Source organism: Saprolegnia parasitica (genome assembly GCF_000151545.1).
Source record: "Saprolegnia parasitica CBS 223.65 unplaced genomic scaffold supercont2.118, whole genome shotgun sequence".
NCBI lineage: Eukaryota > Oomycota > Saprolegniomycetes > Saprolegniales > Saprolegniaceae > Saprolegnia > Saprolegnia parasitica.
The window spans coordinates 22,585-39,436 of record NW_012156512.1 but is presented as its reverse complement, the minus strand read 5'-3'; the positions used below and the strand labels follow the sequence as shown (position 1 = coordinate 39,436).

General features: G+C 57.9%; 9 protein-coding genes across 9 annotated transcripts; 4 read left to right on the top strand and 5 right to left on the bottom strand.

Annotated features, from left to right (window-relative positions):
* Positions 1-233: 233 nt before the first annotated feature.
* SPRG_13405 (hypothetical protein) lies at positions 234-1,020 on the bottom strand (the record flags this gene model as incomplete). The annotated part of the gene is made up of 1 exon (XM_012353228.1): positions 234-1,020. The coding sequence occupies one exon, from the start codon at positions 1,018-1,020 to the stop codon at positions 259-261; it is 762 nt and encodes a 253-aa protein (XP_012208618.1). The 3' UTR covers positions 234-258.
* Positions 1,021-1,952: 932 nt separating this feature from the next.
* Positions 1,953-2,507, bottom strand: SPRG_13404 (hypothetical protein; the record flags this gene model as incomplete). The annotated part of the gene is made up of 1 exon (XM_012353227.1): positions 1,953-2,507. The coding sequence occupies one exon, from the start codon at positions 2,505-2,507 to the stop codon at positions 1,953-1,955; it is 555 nt and encodes a 184-aa protein (XP_012208617.1).
* A 245-nt stretch (positions 2,508-2,752) lies between these two features.
* Positions 2,753-3,508, bottom strand: SPRG_13403 (hypothetical protein). Its single transcript, XM_012353226.1, has one exon. It carries the CDS (start codon positions 3,494-3,496, stop codon positions 2,801-2,803), a length of 696 nt encoding a protein of 231 aa, XP_012208616.1. The 5' UTR covers positions 3,497-3,508; the 3' UTR covers positions 2,753-2,800.
* Positions 3,509-4,644: 1,136 nt separating this feature from the next.
* Positions 4,645-6,376, top strand: SPRG_13402 (hypothetical protein; the record flags this gene model as incomplete). Its single annotated transcript, XM_012353225.1, has 8 exons — positions 4,645-4,860; positions 4,909-4,952; positions 5,005-5,139; positions 5,203-5,369; positions 5,423-5,487; positions 5,532-5,742; positions 5,790-5,920; positions 5,970-6,376. The coding sequence occupies 8 exons, from the start codon at positions 4,645-4,647 to the stop codon at positions 6,291-6,293; spliced, it is 1,293 nt and encodes a 430-aa protein (XP_012208615.1). The 3' UTR covers positions 6,294-6,376.
* Positions 6,377-7,021: 645 nt separating this feature from the next.
* SPRG_13401 (hypothetical protein) lies at positions 7,022-7,647 on the top strand (the record flags this gene model as incomplete). Its single annotated transcript, XM_012353224.1, has 2 exons — positions 7,022-7,468; positions 7,501-7,647. 2 exons carry the CDS (start codon positions 7,022-7,024, stop codon positions 7,645-7,647), a joined length of 594 nt encoding a protein of 197 aa, XP_012208614.1.
* A 389-nt stretch (positions 7,648-8,036) lies between these two features.
* SPRG_13400 (pyruvate kinase) lies at positions 8,037-9,713 on the bottom strand. The gene is made up of 2 exons (XM_012353223.1): positions 9,585-9,713; positions 8,037-9,538 (listed from the first exon to the last, which is right to left on the bottom strand). Exons 1-2 carry the CDS (start codon positions 9,681-9,683, stop codon positions 8,087-8,089), a joined length of 1,551 nt encoding a protein of 516 aa, XP_012208613.1. The 5' UTR covers positions 9,684-9,713; the 3' UTR covers positions 8,037-8,086.
* A 1,356-nt stretch (positions 9,714-11,069) lies between these two features.
* SPRG_13399 (hypothetical protein) lies at positions 11,070-12,142 on the bottom strand. The gene is made up of 3 exons (XM_012353222.1): positions 11,795-12,142; positions 11,664-11,745; positions 11,070-11,614 (listed from the first exon to the last, which is right to left on the bottom strand). Exons 1-3 carry the CDS (start codon positions 11,962-11,964, stop codon positions 11,171-11,173), a joined length of 696 nt encoding a protein of 231 aa, XP_012208612.1. The 5' UTR covers positions 11,965-12,142; the 3' UTR covers positions 11,070-11,170.
* A 791-nt stretch (positions 12,143-12,933) lies between these two features.
* Positions 12,934-13,679, top strand: SPRG_13398 (hypothetical protein; the record flags this gene model as incomplete). The annotated part of the gene is made up of 4 exons (XM_012353221.1): positions 12,934-13,017; positions 13,065-13,347; positions 13,390-13,443; positions 13,492-13,679. 4 exons carry the CDS (start codon positions 12,934-12,936, stop codon positions 13,677-13,679), a joined length of 609 nt encoding a protein of 202 aa, XP_012208611.1.
* Positions 13,680-14,173: 494 nt separating this feature from the next.
* SPRG_13397 (hypothetical protein) lies at positions 14,174-16,449 on the top strand (the record flags this gene model as incomplete). The annotated part of the gene is made up of 12 exons (XM_012353220.1): positions 14,174-14,239; positions 14,287-14,536; positions 14,601-14,718; positions 14,765-14,948; positions 14,997-15,013; positions 15,097-15,151; positions 15,199-15,606; positions 15,652-15,741; positions 15,786-15,938; positions 16,004-16,186; positions 16,236-16,305; positions 16,358-16,449. 12 exons carry the CDS (start codon positions 14,174-14,176, stop codon positions 16,447-16,449), a joined length of 1,686 nt encoding a protein of 561 aa, XP_012208610.1.
* Positions 16,450-16,852: the final 403 nt, after the last annotated feature.

Here is a 16,852-nt window from a genome sequence, read left to right as displayed (position 1 = left end):
TTCGCTTCGTTGTATTATAATAGCTCAAGGACGCCGGTGGCATTTTTTGCTGTATTCCTACCTGGGTCATCGTAATTCGTGCCTTGGAAGCGATTACCTCGTATGCAACTCTAGGAGCCTGTGTGCGGGGCGCAATCATGGCCGCTCCCCGCGCGTTCGTAGACCTAGGGAGATGGCGCTGGGAAAGAGATCGCAAGACGGCCCAACCCGGGATCTCAATCATAATAAAATAGGGCTTACATTAATGACGTGGCGAGTTTACAGGCGATAGCGATTAACGCTGGTGAAGCTAGTACTAGTATCATTCGGGCCAAATGATGAGTCGTAGTTCTCGAGGGACTCGTCGCTCTCACGGGGCGTGGTCTCGCTCTCGCACTCGGATGGGAACCGGAACGGGCTGTCCAGATACGACGCAATGCTCTCCGAGAGGCTTGGGTTCTGCACCGGAGTCTCGATGACGTACGGTGCCGGCGCAGCGTTCGATGACACGGTACCTTGGAGCGACACGGGGTTGTACATGCGCTGCGTACTCAGAAACGGCGACACCGTCGGGAGCGGACCTCGCTTCGCGTGGAGGCTCGGCGGCTGGTACAGATCTTGCGCGGCGCTCGGGCGCAAGCTAATGACAGGGCACGGCGAGAGGTCTTCAAGGATGTAGAGCGACCCGTCGCCCACATACGTCGAGCTGTATGGCCCGGCTTCGATCTTCTCGGTGCGCGTTCCCTTCTTCCTTGCCCGGACGGCGACGACTGCAAGAATCGCAATGAGCACGACGCAGCCAATCGAGAGCGTCAAGATGTTGGTGAGGCTCCATGGCCCGCTAGGGCTAGCCTCGGCTACTATCACACGCTGGATCGCTGGCGCACTCGTCGATGTCGGCGTTGGTGGCGCAATCGTGTCACTGAGTAGAGCGCCGGCCTCCTCTGTGCTGTTACTGTTCGAGGCCGCAGTGAGCTGCAGCATCAAGAGCAGGGTGAGGACGAGGAGGCCACTGCGAACTGCGCGTGGTCGTCGTGCCATAGCTGCGTTGCACTGGCTCTGGATAAATAGGATTTGGCCAAAGACGCTGCCGCCGTCCACCACACGAAGGCAGCTGAGAAACGAGCCGCCGAAAGAAAGGCCGCCAGGTGGCCGCGTACTCACGCGCCGCCTGGTCCACAGGCCCGCTGACTGGCTAGACAAGTAGTCACCTGGGTGCTGTCACCCCAGCTGGCAAGCGATGCGCGTCTCAAATCCTGGCTTGGTCGTTGCAGAGTCTTGTAATTGGCTTGGGGTTTGTATGCTCAACGTGATTACAGCAACGGTACACTGTATCGCTCGTGCTGTGGGCGAGGCAACGCCGTCGTCGCGCAGCACCTGCTGGTTGCGATACAGCGGTTCGATGGTTGTCAAGAGATGAATCGACCAATCACAGGGAGTAAACAGTTTATTTCGATCCTGGATTGGCGCGCAATACATCATCTCATGCAATGATAATATGCGGTCGTGGATGATGGAGGTCACGTCCAATACAAAATCTATAGTACAGTGTTTTGATGAAATGGCCCCCGCCTTCAGCATCCTTGGTGCGTCTGATCCAGCGGTCACGTGCTACTTTCGCGCATCGGCTGTCTGCGCCAATGCGTTTGTTGGATGACGCAAGGACAAGTAAGATCTTGGTGCTTTCAGCCTGCCGAGGGCATTCCGGTTGGGCTGTAATTGCCTTTTGCAAGCACGCGTGCTGATCAATCGCCAGCAAGTTCGACGACTCGCACACGTGGGCCTTGCTTGCCTGCGACAAGCCCACGCATCCCGTACACTGTACGACCGGTGGAGGGCAGGAAGGCTGCCGAAACAAGTTCTTCGTGCGCAGTAAGTCGGCGGCAGAATGCGATGAGCGACAGTTGTGTTTATTCTGTGTTGACGAGCTAAATAATGTTGTGGCAACGACGTCGTACTAAGCCTACTTTGGACTAGTACTCGCTGCTGTCCATCGCACCCTCGGAGATGCAGTCGTCGTCCATTGACCGCCGGCTCTCGAGGTACAGGACCGACTCTTCAGAGAGCGTGTAGCTGGAGCGGCCCGACGCGCTGCCCCATGACGAGCCATAGATGTCCACCGCGACGTTGCAGCCAATGCTTTCGTGGCCACTGGGCGGCGCAAAGAAAAAGTCGGTCGACCGGTTCGTGGAGCGGTTCTCGCTCGACCAGAGTTCCACTGCATCGGCGTCGCTCGAGTCTGTGTCGGTCACTGCCATCGCCATCGCCGCTGTGTTGGTATCCCCAAGGATGAAGAAGATCGAGTCGCGGCCATCGTTGTTCATGACGGTGGGTTCCGTATCCCGGGCCTTCTTCGCACTTGGCTTGTGGAGGCTGGACGTGGCGGGGCGACGCCGAAAGCAGTAGCCATAATGGTAGCAGACGAGGCAGGCCAGTAGCACGAGCAGCCCTGCAAGGACGCAGCCAAGCACAACGGAGAGCGGCAGCGCCGCTGTCTCGACAAGGGCTCGTCGCAGTGCGAGGGGCATGTTAAAAATCGCAATGCTGCGCCGTTACGAAGGTGGTCAGTCGGCTTGCCTGCGCATCTCCGGCGATCTTTATTGGCTTATGAGATCACTGCTGGCGACCGCTTCGAAGCAGCCGCCCACCACCCGTGGACGCTCGCAGTTCAGAAATACGCGTCTGGAGGGACCAGCATCGGACGGCGGCGCTGGCTCCAAGCCGCTGGAATTGGACCCATCTTTGCTGTGAGGTGGCGAGACCCTAATCGCAACGAGGAGGATAATAAAACAAGTTAAGTTAATGGTTGAGAGCCTAGCATCTAAAGCGACGGAAGTTGCGTTGTGGACATGGTGAAATAGCCATCCGAGGACGACGCTTGGCTGTCGGCGCTTTGAATCGACTGCGCCCAGGAGCGGCCCGTGCGATCGGCGTAGCTGTCGATCGACTCCTTTCCGGCAAGGCTGTAGAACGTGGCCGAGCTGCCTTCTTCGCCGTCGGACCGGTAGTCGTCGTCCTCGATGAGGAGCTCTTCGAGCAGTGGCGGCGACGGCTCGCTCTGGATGATCGACTCGTGGTACGTGACGTTGAGCATCGACGAGTTGGCGTCCGTGCACGGGCTGTCGATAAACGTCACCGTGTGGTAGTCGAGCGGCTCGTCGTAGGACTGGAGGCGCGGGAGGGACGACCGCTTCATGGGGTTGCTGCGCTCGGACGGCGGGAGCGTGTGCACAGGGAACCGGTGCAACGTCGTCATGATCGCGGTTCCGTTCGTGCTGCACTCGATGTTGATCGCCATCGGCCTCTCGAGCTTGGTTTGCTTGCGCTTGTGCCGGAAGACGACGAGGGCGACAAGCACGACGACCCAGACGACACCGGCAATGCACAACGTGAGCATGATGCTCGAGCCTTGACTCGGCGACGAACCCGCTTCATTGCTCGTCGCCACGGGCGGCGGCTCCGTCGTTGGCACGACCAGCGTGGTGTTCGAGTCGGCGTCGAGCAGCCACCGACGCATCGATCGTTCTACCTAATGACTATGGTCCGCCCAACGAGCCACGCAGCTGTGACACACGCTTGCGCCTGATTTGCCCAGGCGGAGCATTACAGCTTACATAGGGGCACGTTGATTGGTTTGGGAACGCGCCGACCCACCAAGTGCTGAGGCCGATTCGTACTCTAGACGCCGTGTCGCACTGGCGCGGGCTTGCGCGTCGTGCTTGCATCGCGTGTTCATGAAGCGCCCAAGACGCTTGCGCCACGACCGAGGTCGAACGTAAATGCACACAACCGCTGGATTGAAGAATGATGCTTCGGCGCGCTTCGCGGTGTGAGTAACTGCACCAGCATCGCGCCGTCATCTTCAACTAGGGCACGCAGAAAGACAATGATTGCTGAATCTCGTCCGTCCATTTTGCGCTGCATGGCACCGCTACATTCAAGTTGCAGCGCGCCAGAGCAACATCAATGAATGATAATCTGCAGAAGCCTTGGCAGATCGGTACGTCGTCGTCAAGGGCGCAGCGAACGTCGGCCGACGTCGCAGCGCGCCACGCAAGCATCTCGCCAGGCGGCGTCCTATGCCGTCGTTTCGTATGATAAAAAGGGCCATTGAAGCCACAATTTCATGGAATTGTAGCGAATCAAAAGGGCGAGGTGTAGATTTTTTACCCAATCCGCACACCTCGTTGCGATCTTCAGCGTGGTAGCGAGCTTGCCAGCTGCAGTGATCTTTCGAATGTGGCGGCTTTACGGGAGTGCTGGACAGTGGAGACTAGGCACGGAGACTAGGTACATTCAGAATCCGCAGCTGTCTCGGCCTTGAACATCACTTCCCGCTGCCGCTTCCGATTTCTCGTTTGATTTTGCACCCAATACACCACTGGACAACCTTTTTGGAGTACATGGGGAGAGCAATCTTGCCACGATCACCTTGCGCTTGCTCCGCACTGGCGACGCTAGGAGCGGCAACGCACCGAAAGGAAACGCGTTGCAGATCTGTGTATGCAAAGTCAAATAAACACTATTTCGTGTATCTGTGGCATGTGTATACGAATCATTATGTGAAATGGTGTTATATATCAAGCTATAGGGGTCTTGGCGATCCTATCGTGTTGTAGAGGTTGTTTATCAAGCGGTCAAATCAACAAAGCATTTGGTGGCAGCATGGCCGTCGTCGCGATGCTTCGCGCGCTCTGGGAAAAGTCGGCGCGGTACATGAGCTGGAAGACGTACGCGATGCTGGCCGTCTTCACGCTGGCGAGCATGCTGCGGCGCGTGGCGCAGTGGCGGCCGCGCCCGACGCTCCTCTTTAGCACCTTCCTCAAGGACGCGATGAGCAACAACATCCAACACGTCTCGCTTGCCGGCGAGTTCTTCCAGGTCTGTCGCCCATTATCGGTTAGCATGGCCTCATCCTAGTCGGCGCAGGTGACACTCAAGCAGAGCCTTGCGTCCGGCGTCCAGTCCTACCGGTACCAACTTGCGATCGCGCTACGAGCCGCATATCCGAGCGGCATGAACTAGGATCATTGTGCCACCGCGCACGGACCAGTCGTACATTGTTGACATTCTGTGCAAGCACGGCATCGACTTTGGGACGATGCAGCCGTCGCTGAGCAAGAAGGCGCTGCCCGTGCTCCTCGCCGTCATCCCCATCGTGTACCTCACTGCATAGCTCATCTCCTCATCGCCTTCGTCCTCATACGACGCATGCAACTCTAGGTACTTGGGCTTGACGTACCGCATGCTCCAAGGCATGATGGGCGGGTCCGAGCCTGGCATTGGCAAAGACGGCATGAAACGCGGCAAGCTCAACGCCGACGCCGCCAAGCAGCAGCGCATCTCGTTTGCGGATGTGGCGGGTATTGACAAGGCCAAGAAAGAACTCGGTAAGCGCGCCATCAAGTAGCAACCAACCATCATATCACACACAATCTTGCAGAGGAGGTCGTCGACTTTCTCAAGCGGCCGCAGCGCTACGAGACCATTGGTGCCAAGATTCCCAAGGTACGTACATGGTTTAGTCTCTGGCGGCTGCAGCTTAGGGCTAGGGTGTGCTGCTCTGCGGTCCGTCGGGGACAGGCAAGACCCTTCTGGCGCGCGCAGTTGCTGCCGAAGCCGGCGTCGCGTTCCTCTACTGCTCGGCGTCCGACTTTGTCGAGATGCTCGTCGGGCGCGGCGCGTCGCGCGTCCGCGACCTCTTTACGCAGGCGTCGCAGCACCCAAAATGCATCATTTTCATCGATGAGCTCGATGCGCTCGGTACGCTCGTCTTCATGGTGACACAGCACTAATTATCGGTGCTCTAGCCAAGGCGCGCGGCGGCCTCAACTCGAACGACGAGCGCGAGCAGACGCTCAACCAGCTTTTGACGGAAATGGACGGCTTTGAGGGCCACACGGAAGGTGTCATTGTGATTGCGGCGACGAACCGCCCGCATGTACGACCGTACTAGCGAGAAGCCAGCATCGAATAAAAGTCGACCGTAGGTGCTCGATCCCGCGCTGTGCCGGCCCGGCCGCTTTGACCGCCACGTGTACGTCGGGCTTCCGGACGCCAAAGGGCGCGAAGCCATTTTGCGCGTGCACATGAAGCGCATTCGGGCTGGACTGACGGTCACGGTCAGCGCGATTGCCAAGAACCCCAAGCTCGACGGCTCGTCGGGCGCGCAGCTCGCGTGCCTCGTGAACGAAGCGGCGCTCTTAGCGGTGCGCCACGGCGCGACCGTCGTCGAGATGCACCACTTTGAACTCGCAATCGACCGCATGGCCGAGACGTCAAACGTCGATACGCTCTACGGCGCCGTCCTGTAGGCGATCCCAGTCGTCAATGGCGCACAGATATTAGTACGATTACCAATCCGCCTAAAATACAACAACCATCATGTCTGCCACCAGGAATGACAGCTCACGACCAATATGAACAGATGAATCACTCTATGGACGACTCGAACGGCAGGGCAGGGATCGCCTTCACGGGCGACAGGTCAGGTTGTACTACACAAAATGCCTCGTGGGCTACCGAGACCACGAGGAACGTGAAAAAGCAGCGGCGACGGTGCGACGGTGCGACCTGCGGACGGAGTTTCAAAGTGGCCATGTGGCTGTATAGGTCGCAGCGATCCATCACGTGGTGGCGCCTTTTGTTGCATGACGCGAGCGCGTGCGCACGATGCGTAATCGGGCAACGTGACGCGCACCGTTTGGATCGACGCGCCGACACTTGGCGTGGAAACGATTTGACGTTTACGCGGACCCTTGGATTATAGCTGTAGCTGTAGCTGTAGCTGTAGCTGTTTTTCGTTATGTGCACTTTCGGTATACTTGCGACTCGACCGACAAGCTCCAGGGAATCCATCCTAGTGTAGTACTCTGTGACGGGCATCCATTTCGTGCCCGACGCCAGCTGGCAGGTGTATGACAACTAAGCGGTCGCTAATCATGGCCGGCGCGACAAAGCTGGCGCGACGCTGGGTGAATCTGGGTGCGCCGCCTCCCGGGATTATTAGGTCGAAGAAGAATCAGTCACGACTTTGCTTTCCATGACGAAGACGCCGCCGACGACCGAGCTCTTCACGGTGGCCGAGATCCACTTTATCTGCAGCGCGTTCGCGCCCGGCGTCTCGGCGCTCGAGCCCGCATACACGACTGACGTTGCCGCCATCGATTTCGGCTCCGCCCTGGAAACCGGCTTTGTCTGCCTTGCGGACGGCTGCGCCACATCGATTCCGTGGCGGCGAGGGCACTGCAAGGCCCATGGCGGTACCAAGCGCTGCAGCCACACGGGATGTCCGCGTGGGCCTCAGAAAGGCGGCTTTTGCATCGCCCACGGGGGCGGTCGCCGCTGCTCGATGGACGGCTGCAACAAGGCCGTTCAGACGCTCGGGCTCTGCAAGGCCCACGGCGGCGGCATCCGGTGCGGCGCCGACGGCTGTGACAAGAGCTCGCAAGGCGGTGGCTATTGCCGAAACACGGTGGCGGCAAGCGCTGTGCGTCGCCCGGCTGTCTCAAAGGCGTGCAGCGCGGCCAGTTTTGTGCCAAGCACGGCGGTTTCCGCCACTGCCATGTTGCAGGGTGCCCCCGCACGGACCGCGGCGGCGGCCTCTGCGATACGCACCGTATTCAAACCAAGTCGTCTACCCACGACATGTCCGTGCTCCACATTTAGCAGCAGCCGCGCCTAACTTATTTTATCTTGGTACACCCTTTAAAATTTTGTGAAAATCGGTCTATGAACCTGTCAACAGGTTGTATACCATGAGGTGACTCCCGCACCACAGCTTACAACTTCATGTTCAATATGCCAGTACTACATCTTCTGACCTTAGAGCCCTGACAGCCCCTGCCCTGACCTGACGTGCTACCACACTGGTCTAGCTTAACGTCGCTATCGCACTGGTCTAGCATAACGTCCACCAACGTTGTAGCTGCCACGTTATCCATTTGCAAAACGACAACACCGTCGCTCTTATGACGTCAGTTTGATGACCGCGGAGGGTCCTAAATGGCTGTACTCGTGGGCAGCATCGCTCGTGTGCTTGCACTGTCCCGCGCCGGTTGAGTGTTACATAAGTGTGGTATTACTATTAACTACAAGCGGCGAGCGCTTAGTTGGCTTCGTCGACGGTGGCCACACGCATGACGAACTGCTGGCCCATCTCGTGCTTGGCCGAGTCGCTCGAGAGCATGACGACCTTGTCGCCGCTGTGGAGCCAGCCGAGCTTCTTGGCCGTCAAGATCGCGTCGTGCAAGTTCATCTTGCACTTGGTCGGCGCCACGATCGGGTAGAGGCCACGGTGCACCTGGAGCTGGCGGCCGACCTTCTGGCTCGTCGTGTAGCACATGACGGGCACGCTCGGCTTGTGTTTGGAGACAAGGCGCGCGACGTCGCCCGTCTCGGTCATGACGACAATCATGGCCGCGTGGAGCGCCTTGGCCGTCGTCGCGACCGCACTCGCGACCGCCTCCTGCTGCGAGAGCGCGTCCGTCTTGTACTGCTCGCGCTTCGTGTACGCGTCGGCTTCCTTGACGACCGACATCATGGTCGAGACGGACTCGACGGGCCACTTGCCCTGGGCGACTTCGCCCGAGAGCATGACGGCGTCGGCGCCATCCAAGACGGCGTTGCCGACATCGAGGATCTCGGCGCGCGTCGGGCGCGGGTTGCGGATCATCGACTCGAGCATCTGCGTGGCGACGATGACGGGCTTGCCGACGGCGTTGCACTTGGCCACCATGTCCTTCTGGCACGTGAGCACCTGGTGCATCGGGATCTCGACGCCAAGGTCGCCGCGGGCCACCATGATGCCGTCCGAGACCTCAAGGATGCGGTCAAAGTTGGTCACGCCCTCGTAGTTTTCAATCTTGGAGATGATGAGCGGCGCCGGGTGCGACGACGGCCAGTACTTGGGCATGACCGAGTTGACAAAGTCCTTGACGTCACGGACGTCTTCGGGCTTGCGCACGAACGAGACGGCGATAAAGTCCATGTCGTGCTCGACACCAAACTCGACGTCCTGCTTGTCCTTGGCCGTGAGCGCCGGGAGGTCGACAACGAGGCCCGGGAGGTTGACGCCCTTGCGCGAGCCGAGCATCTCGGTGTTTTCAATGCGGCAGTGCACTTGGCCCGCCGCAAGGTCGACCGACTCGGCCGTGAGCGAGATGAGGCCGTCGTCGAGCAAGATCGTGTCGCCGACCTTGACCGTCATCGGCAGCTGCTCGTACGTCACGTACAAGAGGTCCGCCGTGCTCGCCTCCTTGTACTGGAGATCGGTCGTGAGCGTGATCTTGTTGCCCTTGAGCAGCTCGACCTTCTTCTCCGGAAAGGCGCCACCGCGGATCTCGGGGCCCTGCGTGTCCAGAAGGACAGCGCGGACGTTGAACTCGCTGCCAGTCGCCTTGGCATGCACGCCCTTGGACGCGCGGAGGTGCGACATGCGGAGAAGTGCTTCGTCGTACGTCGCGTGCGAGAAGTTGATGCGCATGATCTTGAGACCGGCGTTCGTGAGCTCCTGCGTCGTCTTGGCATTCTCCGAGACGGGGCCAATCGTGCCCACAATCTAGACACGTCCAGCGTCAGTCGGCGGCTGCAGAAAGGACGCATACCTTGGTCATCGAGAAGGCGTCCTTCTTGGACGGCTTGTGGCTCAAGCTGCGCGCAAGGAGCGAGCGGAGGCCAGCGGGGCGGAGGGACCGGGAGAGCATCGAGGACTAGTACTGCGAAGCGGATGGATGGTTCCGAAATGGCAACCATCGCCACTGGATTTCCGTGTTGGGACATGTCAATGTGGCCACATACAAAGATCAAGTAGTGCTTTGAGCCACATAGAAGTGGGCAGCCAGAGGCAAAGTGGGACATGCGTGGATTTATCCGCGGATCCTTGAACCACCCGGACGTATTTTCGGCATCATCGTTCAACACGAGGTGACGGAGACGCATGTTGATGCGGTCGTTCTACGTTCTCGGTAGCCACGACGTCTGCGCACGAGCATGCCTTGACGGTGGTCAGCAAATTTGAACCTGTCGTCGTTGGCGGAAGCAAGGCAGGACCAGAAATGCGTCTTGCAAGGGTGCGGCAGTGCTTGCATCCCCGTTGGTACAGGCTCACCCATGCACCCGTGACGAACCAGCCGGCCCTCGAATCTTCGGCGATGGCCACTCGCTTGAAGCGTTGAAGCGCTGCATTGCGAGCTTCCTTCATGGCTTCCGAGGGGCAGAGTAAAAATTGCACACCAGCACGCTTTCGAGCCACCAGACGATGTTGTCGATGATGCGGAAGACTAGGAGGGCAGGCTTTACGCTAGTATATTTAGTATGCAACCAGCTTTCATGGGCCAAAGCGATTTCGCTGGCTGCGACGCACCAGCTGCCTTGTGTCTCGAAGGCGGTGTGTATCGGCATGCCGAATTTAAGCGAGGATGCGGCACCATCCGGATAAGAACCTAAGAACGGTTTCCTAGATCGATGGCGCGATGGCGATCGTCACTCGTCACATGCGAGCGGCCATCAGGGTAGACGCGCATGATTGCCTGCGCCATCCATTGGAGACGCTTTAGTAATTCACGCCCTTGACCCATCGCTAGGACCCCTAATACTCTAGGCGGTGAGGATATACAGTATGGCTTTCACCATCGCTTCTTGGCGCCAAAATATGGGAAATGTGCCGCGGGTCACCACCAGGTCGCCGACACTTCTGTGTTTGAGGCACCCTCTTCGCCTTGAAGAGAACACGTGCCCGGGGAGCCGTGTCGACGACCACAGTGTACAGACGTCTCTTCTATTGTCGCTGCGACTATCAAAAGAGGTAGTGTGCCACGGTGACACACGGAGATTTTCACAACCGAGACGGACAAACACCGGTCCCGTGCGAGCTCTGCAACGACAAACACAAATGAAGACACAGGTAGCTTTCCTTTGGTATTCTCGGGTCTTATCAGCAGCCCGCTATCATGGGCCGCGAGCGGTGGTCTCGTCCCATGAGACCGACCACGAATGCTGCGGGCTCACATGCCGGCAAGGGCGTGGAGTGATCACGTCGCACGGCGGCCTTTGGTAACACTGTTTGGCGACGATGCCATGGACGCGATAACCGACAAATCAATAGAGTAGATTGCAGAATTAGTTTGGAGCTACTTGTCTTGCATGGCGTTGTCGGTCGGCGACGTGCTCGGCTTGTCTTTCTTGGCGCGCTTTAAGTACCGCTGGCCCTCTTCTCGGTCGCGCGCCAGGGGCATGTCGTCAACGTCAAAAACGACGGGCGCTGCTTGGCGGACCAGAACGTCCTTTGGAGGACTATTTGCGGGACTGCGTCGTGTGGCATGACTGCCGCCAGCTCTTGGTCACGGCCCACCATGCCACGCAGCTGCGCAACGTCTGTCTTGACCGACTCGAGCATACCAAAGAGCTTGGCGATGACCACGTCCTTTGACTTGGAGCTGCTTGAGAGGGCTCCGATCGCAGCGTCGCAGTCGCGCATCTTGGCCTCAAGGATGTGAACGAGGTCGACACCCACCGTGGGCATGTCAAAGACGTAGACGATCGGGGCCGCAAATTCGACCTCGATCGTCAGCTTCAAGCTCAACGACCCATCGCTCCGAGGCAATACATCCACGTGCGCCTGTTCGACTAGACTCCGCTACAATCGCATAGCATACATTGTACGATCTCAGCAATGAGGTGTCAACCTCGAGGCAACTCAGGACGATGGACAGCGGGAGCATGACGGCGTCCGGCGCGTGCTCGCGGAGGTCCGTCACACGCGTTGTCCTAGCAAATGCACGCATTTAGCCAACGAAAACTCTCTCTCTGCGTCTACCACTGCTCTTTCGATCGCGTCGACTCGAGCCAGAGCTTGAAGACGTACCGGTCATGCGGCGCGTGTAGCTGGACGCGGTAGATTTCTTGAGGATCCGTCGGAAACGTTGCCGCGGGTAGATCCACAAGCGTCTCGTACACCACCGATGCGTCGTCGTTGCCGTCTGCCATTGGATTCAAATCGACAAATGCCGGCGCTATTCTATCGGTGCTCCAACTGCCTTTTCTTCAGGGCTCACGAGGTGGGGGCAGCGTGGGACGGGGCGTTCAAACGGCGGGTCGTCGTGCACCATCGCATTGTTGATTTTCTGGTATCTCAACCGTCTCATCGACGGATCCAACCATTCGCAACGGTCATTATCACGCTTTGCTTTCCGCTCAGCTCCGACTTGCCTTGCCAAACTCTGCTATATGTCGCTCGGAAGTGTCCGACCAGCTACCGACGTCGGCTGTCGTTAGATTGGCGTGTGCTTTCAGGACGCTTGGCGCGCTGGTTTGTCGACAACAGCTCACCCTTGTGTGCACTTGCGCGGTACGAATATTGTCGCACTCACGGCCGGTTCGTTGGTGTTTGCACTTTCGACCTTCTCTGCGACGAGCCATCGCGTGAAACGCAGAGCCTTTCTCTGACCACACTATTGAGTCCATCTTGGCCAAAACCGGTACGCTCGTCATTACGAAGGAGCTTGCACAACGCAATCAGATGTACTATGTATAGATTTGTCTCTCACTAATGTACATCGTCCGCTCTCTTTTCATGCATTTAAATGTAATGCATGCACTCGCATGTTGAGCACTCCCTCTAGCAGCATTGCGCGCTTTGGCACGCTACCACGTGAAGATTGCGGCTCAGCGAAACGCAAGCGATCATTTTGTCGCGGAACAGCCCGAGCTCGGAACGCTTCAGTTTTACTTGTGAACGTATAACACAACAGGTTTTATGTATCGGACCAAACAGAGTTTCGCTCCCAGAAGAACTTCAACGAGACCGCGTCCAACGTTGCTTGTCAAGCGAAACCGTCGCCGTGGTCGGTTTCACCAACGCGCTCTCTGATTGGGTACCCAGGAATCCCGCGATCGGATTGGTTGTAATTGGGTGCATTTCCGAACGTGTCAATCTTCCCACATCCAAATTCAACGATGGGGCAGGACGACGAAGCGCTCCTGGGCGAGACGCGGGCCGCCGAGGCCGTGTGCGACATCACGTCCGACGATGGCCTCTTCGTGCGCATGCGCTCGCAGCATGAGCCATTGGCTAAGGTGTTGGCTAGGACGAAGCTGCCCGCGAGAGCTGCACGATCGCGCTCGCCAAGTGCTCTGGCGACATTGCACTCACGCTTCCGACGAGCTCGCCAGCCAAGAAACATGCGAAGCAGGGCACGCTTCACGGCGTGTACCTGCCCTGTCTCCAGACCCTTATTGGTGTCGTCTTCTTCTGCCGCATGCCATGGGTCACCGGCCAAGCGGGTGTACCGCTCACGTGCTTTCTCTTTGTCATGTGCCAGTCCGTGGGCTACTTGACAGCGCTCTCCATCTGCGCGCTCGTCACAAACGGTAAGGTCGTCTACGGTCCGATCCTTCCACGATCGTCGCTAGGCAAGATCGCGGGTGGTGGCGTCTACTACTTGATTTCGCGCACGATTGGCATTGGTACCGCTACGAAGTGCATGCAGCTAGACACTCTCTCTTGTTGTATAGAGACGGGCCTCTCGGTGGGCCTCCTCGTGTTTTGCGGGGCGTCGTTTGCGATCGCGTTCACGGTGCTTGGCGCCGTCGAGACGCTGGCCAACATTTTTGATACGAGCCAGTGGATCGTGGCGGATCATCGCCTCCAAGCGCTCATTCTCCTGGCCGTCCTCGGCGCCATTGCCGGTGTTGGTACGTGAATCGAGTCCTCTGCATGCCAACATGCAATTAGGCATGAAGTACATCGCTATGGTCGGTTTTGGGTGCTTTATCATGGTGACTCTCTCGATTGCGAGCTCGTTCCTTGGGCTTTTGGTCCTTGTTGCGACTCCGAGGTAGACGCGTCGTTTACGGGTCGTTTTCTTTATAGATACGATGCGTAGTGCATCGTCGACGCCAATTGCATGGTTTGAGAATGCGCACACCAATTTCACGCAAGACCCAACGACCGGCATCATGCCGACAGTGACCACCATGATCTCCGTGGTGTATCCTGGCACGACGGGCTACATGGCCGGGGCCATGCGGTGCGCAGACAGACGACAATGGCTCGGAAAGAGCGAGGTCATTGACATTCTTACTGCATAGATCCGGTGTTTTGGCGACACCGTCGCGGTCCATTCCGCTGGGCACCCTAGGTACATGTATACAATTCGTATGGGTTTCGGATCGTCACGATGGGTTGGCAGCGGCCATGGTCACGGTGCTCGTCCTCAACTTGGCATGCGTCATCTCGGTCGGCAGTACGATGCCCAATCACGTGCCCTCCCTCCCCTCCCGATGCAAAAATTGATGGAGAGTGCGTAGGTCCTCAAAACAGACAAGTTTATTCTATCGACGGTCGCGTGGCCCACCAAGCAGCTCATCAACCTCGGCATCTTCTTCAGTGCGATTGGCGGCGCCCTTCAAAACCTCACGGGGCACCCGCGCATGCTCGCGGCCATGGCCAACGACAATGTGATTCCATTTCTGCGGCCGTTCGCGGCCAAAGACTCGGACGAGCCACGAAAGGCCGTGGGGTTGATCCTCGCTATGTCGTGTCTTCCGTGCATTGCTGGTAGAATCCCCATCGCGACATTTCGAAAACGCGATTTCTTGTATGACAACTTGTCCATTCCTAGGGAACCTGGACTTTTTAGCGCCGTTCCTGACCATGTCGAGTCTGATGCTGTGCGCGACGCTCAATTTTGCGTGCTTTTCGATGGCGTTGGGCCACGCCCCGGGCTTTCGTCCCAAGTGGTATGTACTAAGATCCCTCTCTACGCGGAACTTTGTTGTGGTCTAGGCACTACTTTCATTGGTCGACCGCGCTGCTCGGTAGCATGGGCAGCATCGGCCTCATGCTCTTCTTCTCGTGGACCAAAGCCATCTTGGCCATCCTGCTCTGCGTTCTAATTCGACTCTACGTGCGCTGCCTCGGCTTCAAGAAGGACTGGGGCTCGTCGATTCGGGGCATGCACCTCGAACTCGTATTCTCAAGCTCTTCGATCGCCTCGAGTCTCAAATTGGCGTGGTAGGCGTGCTGGCTCTTGCAGTGCCTCAACCAAACGGAGGACGAGGAGCACACAAAGAACTGGCGGCCCCAAATCCTAGTCTTTTGTAAACGAACGCCCGCAGTCTCCCGTCGAGCCCGCGACTGCTCGACTTTGCGAGCCAGCTCAAAGAGGGCCACGTACACTCGGTCACTACTGCATTCCGTTTTAAATCGGGTGTGTTTAGGGGCTCGTCGAGGTCGTCAACTTGCTCGCAGGCAAGGACGACACGACGTACGATGTGGCGTCGGAAGCCACGCACCGACTCCGAGCGCACTTGCTTGGTGCGCACATCGCTGGTTTCGGTCACGTGTACGCATGCAAGAACATTCTCAAGAGCATGGGCACCGTCGCGGAAGCCTCGGGCATGGGTCCGCTGCGCAGCAACACGGTGCTGCTTGGTTGGCCCAAAGCGGCTGCGACGCGCGACCCTGCGTTTCTTGACGACTATGTTGACATGCTCCACGAGATCATCAACTGTAAGAAAGCGCTGCTACTGGCCAAAGGCCTCGCCTCCTTTCCGTCTAACGACGACAGTCGGCGCGGCACGGTCGACATTTGGTGGGTCCTCCATGACGGCGGGCTCCTCCTACTGGTTGGGATCTCTCTACCCTCCTGCGTCTCGAATCCATACTCCTAGATCCCGTACCTTCTTCGGTTGCATTTCGTATGGCGCAAGAGCAAGCTTCGGCTCTTCACGGTTGTCTCGATGAAGGAAGATGCTGGCGAGGTGCGCGGAGCAACGATGCACGTTGTGTCTCATCAATGCAGTAGATTGCGGCGCGCCTCGCCGACTTTTTAGAAGGGGTCCGCATTGAAGCAGAGGTCCACGTCGTGCCACTGCGGAATGCAACGATCTCGTCGCTCCTCATCAAGCGCACCAAGGACGAGTTGTTGAAGAAGAAGGAAGCGCTTGCCGCCATGAAGGTACACAGCATAAACAGGTACACAGCATAAACATACACATCGAACTGAGCCCACACATCGCGCAGGTGACGACCATGTCCTTCGCCATCCGCGACGGCTACGAGCAGCTCGTGGACGACCTCAGCAACGTGGGCACGGCCATCGACGACGACGAGCGGTCCCGCGGGAAGCGCTTTGCCGCGTCGCCACCACCGACCTCGTCCGACACGCGCCTCGTGCACGCCCAGCTCATGAACCAGCACATGCTTGTTCGTTTTCATTGAATAGGGTAGCGAAGAGGATGCTGACGATGCGTAGGAGCACTCGGGCGACGCATCGCTCGTCGTGGTGAACCTCCCGCGCCTCATCGGCGTCCCCGCACTCTGCTGTACGAGTTTCTTCTCGGAGAAGGCATCGTCACCACCCCGTTGCGTGTCTAGTTGTGACGTACGTTGAAGCGCTGACACAGCACCTACCGGCGGTGCTACTCGTGCGGGGCAGTGGCCGCGAAGTCGTGACCTTGAACGCCTGAAGTCCACAAGATGACCATCGTTTTATATAAATGCTGGGGCTAATACATGTACCCTGGGCGCCTTGATGCAAAGAAATTTCTAGTTAGTAGAGTAGTCGAATGACAATATTGTGTACGCAGCGAGATTGACTTGTTTGGCGCCAAAAAACAATGTGGTCAGCTTATTGCTGACGTTTCGTGTCTTGGATTTCAACCAATCGGCATGCCTCATCTCGAAAATGCCTCTCTGTGATTGGTGAGAAATCAGCTATAATCTGCTCTTTTGGCAGCAGGTCGTCGAACACCGAAGTCGATGGTGTCGAAGTTCGAAGTGAAAACGCATTTCGATTGGCCAAAATGCTGAACCTCCCTCTTGTCCAGTAAATGAGGCCCTCCAGTTCGCGATTCCCCGAAGGCCGTGATA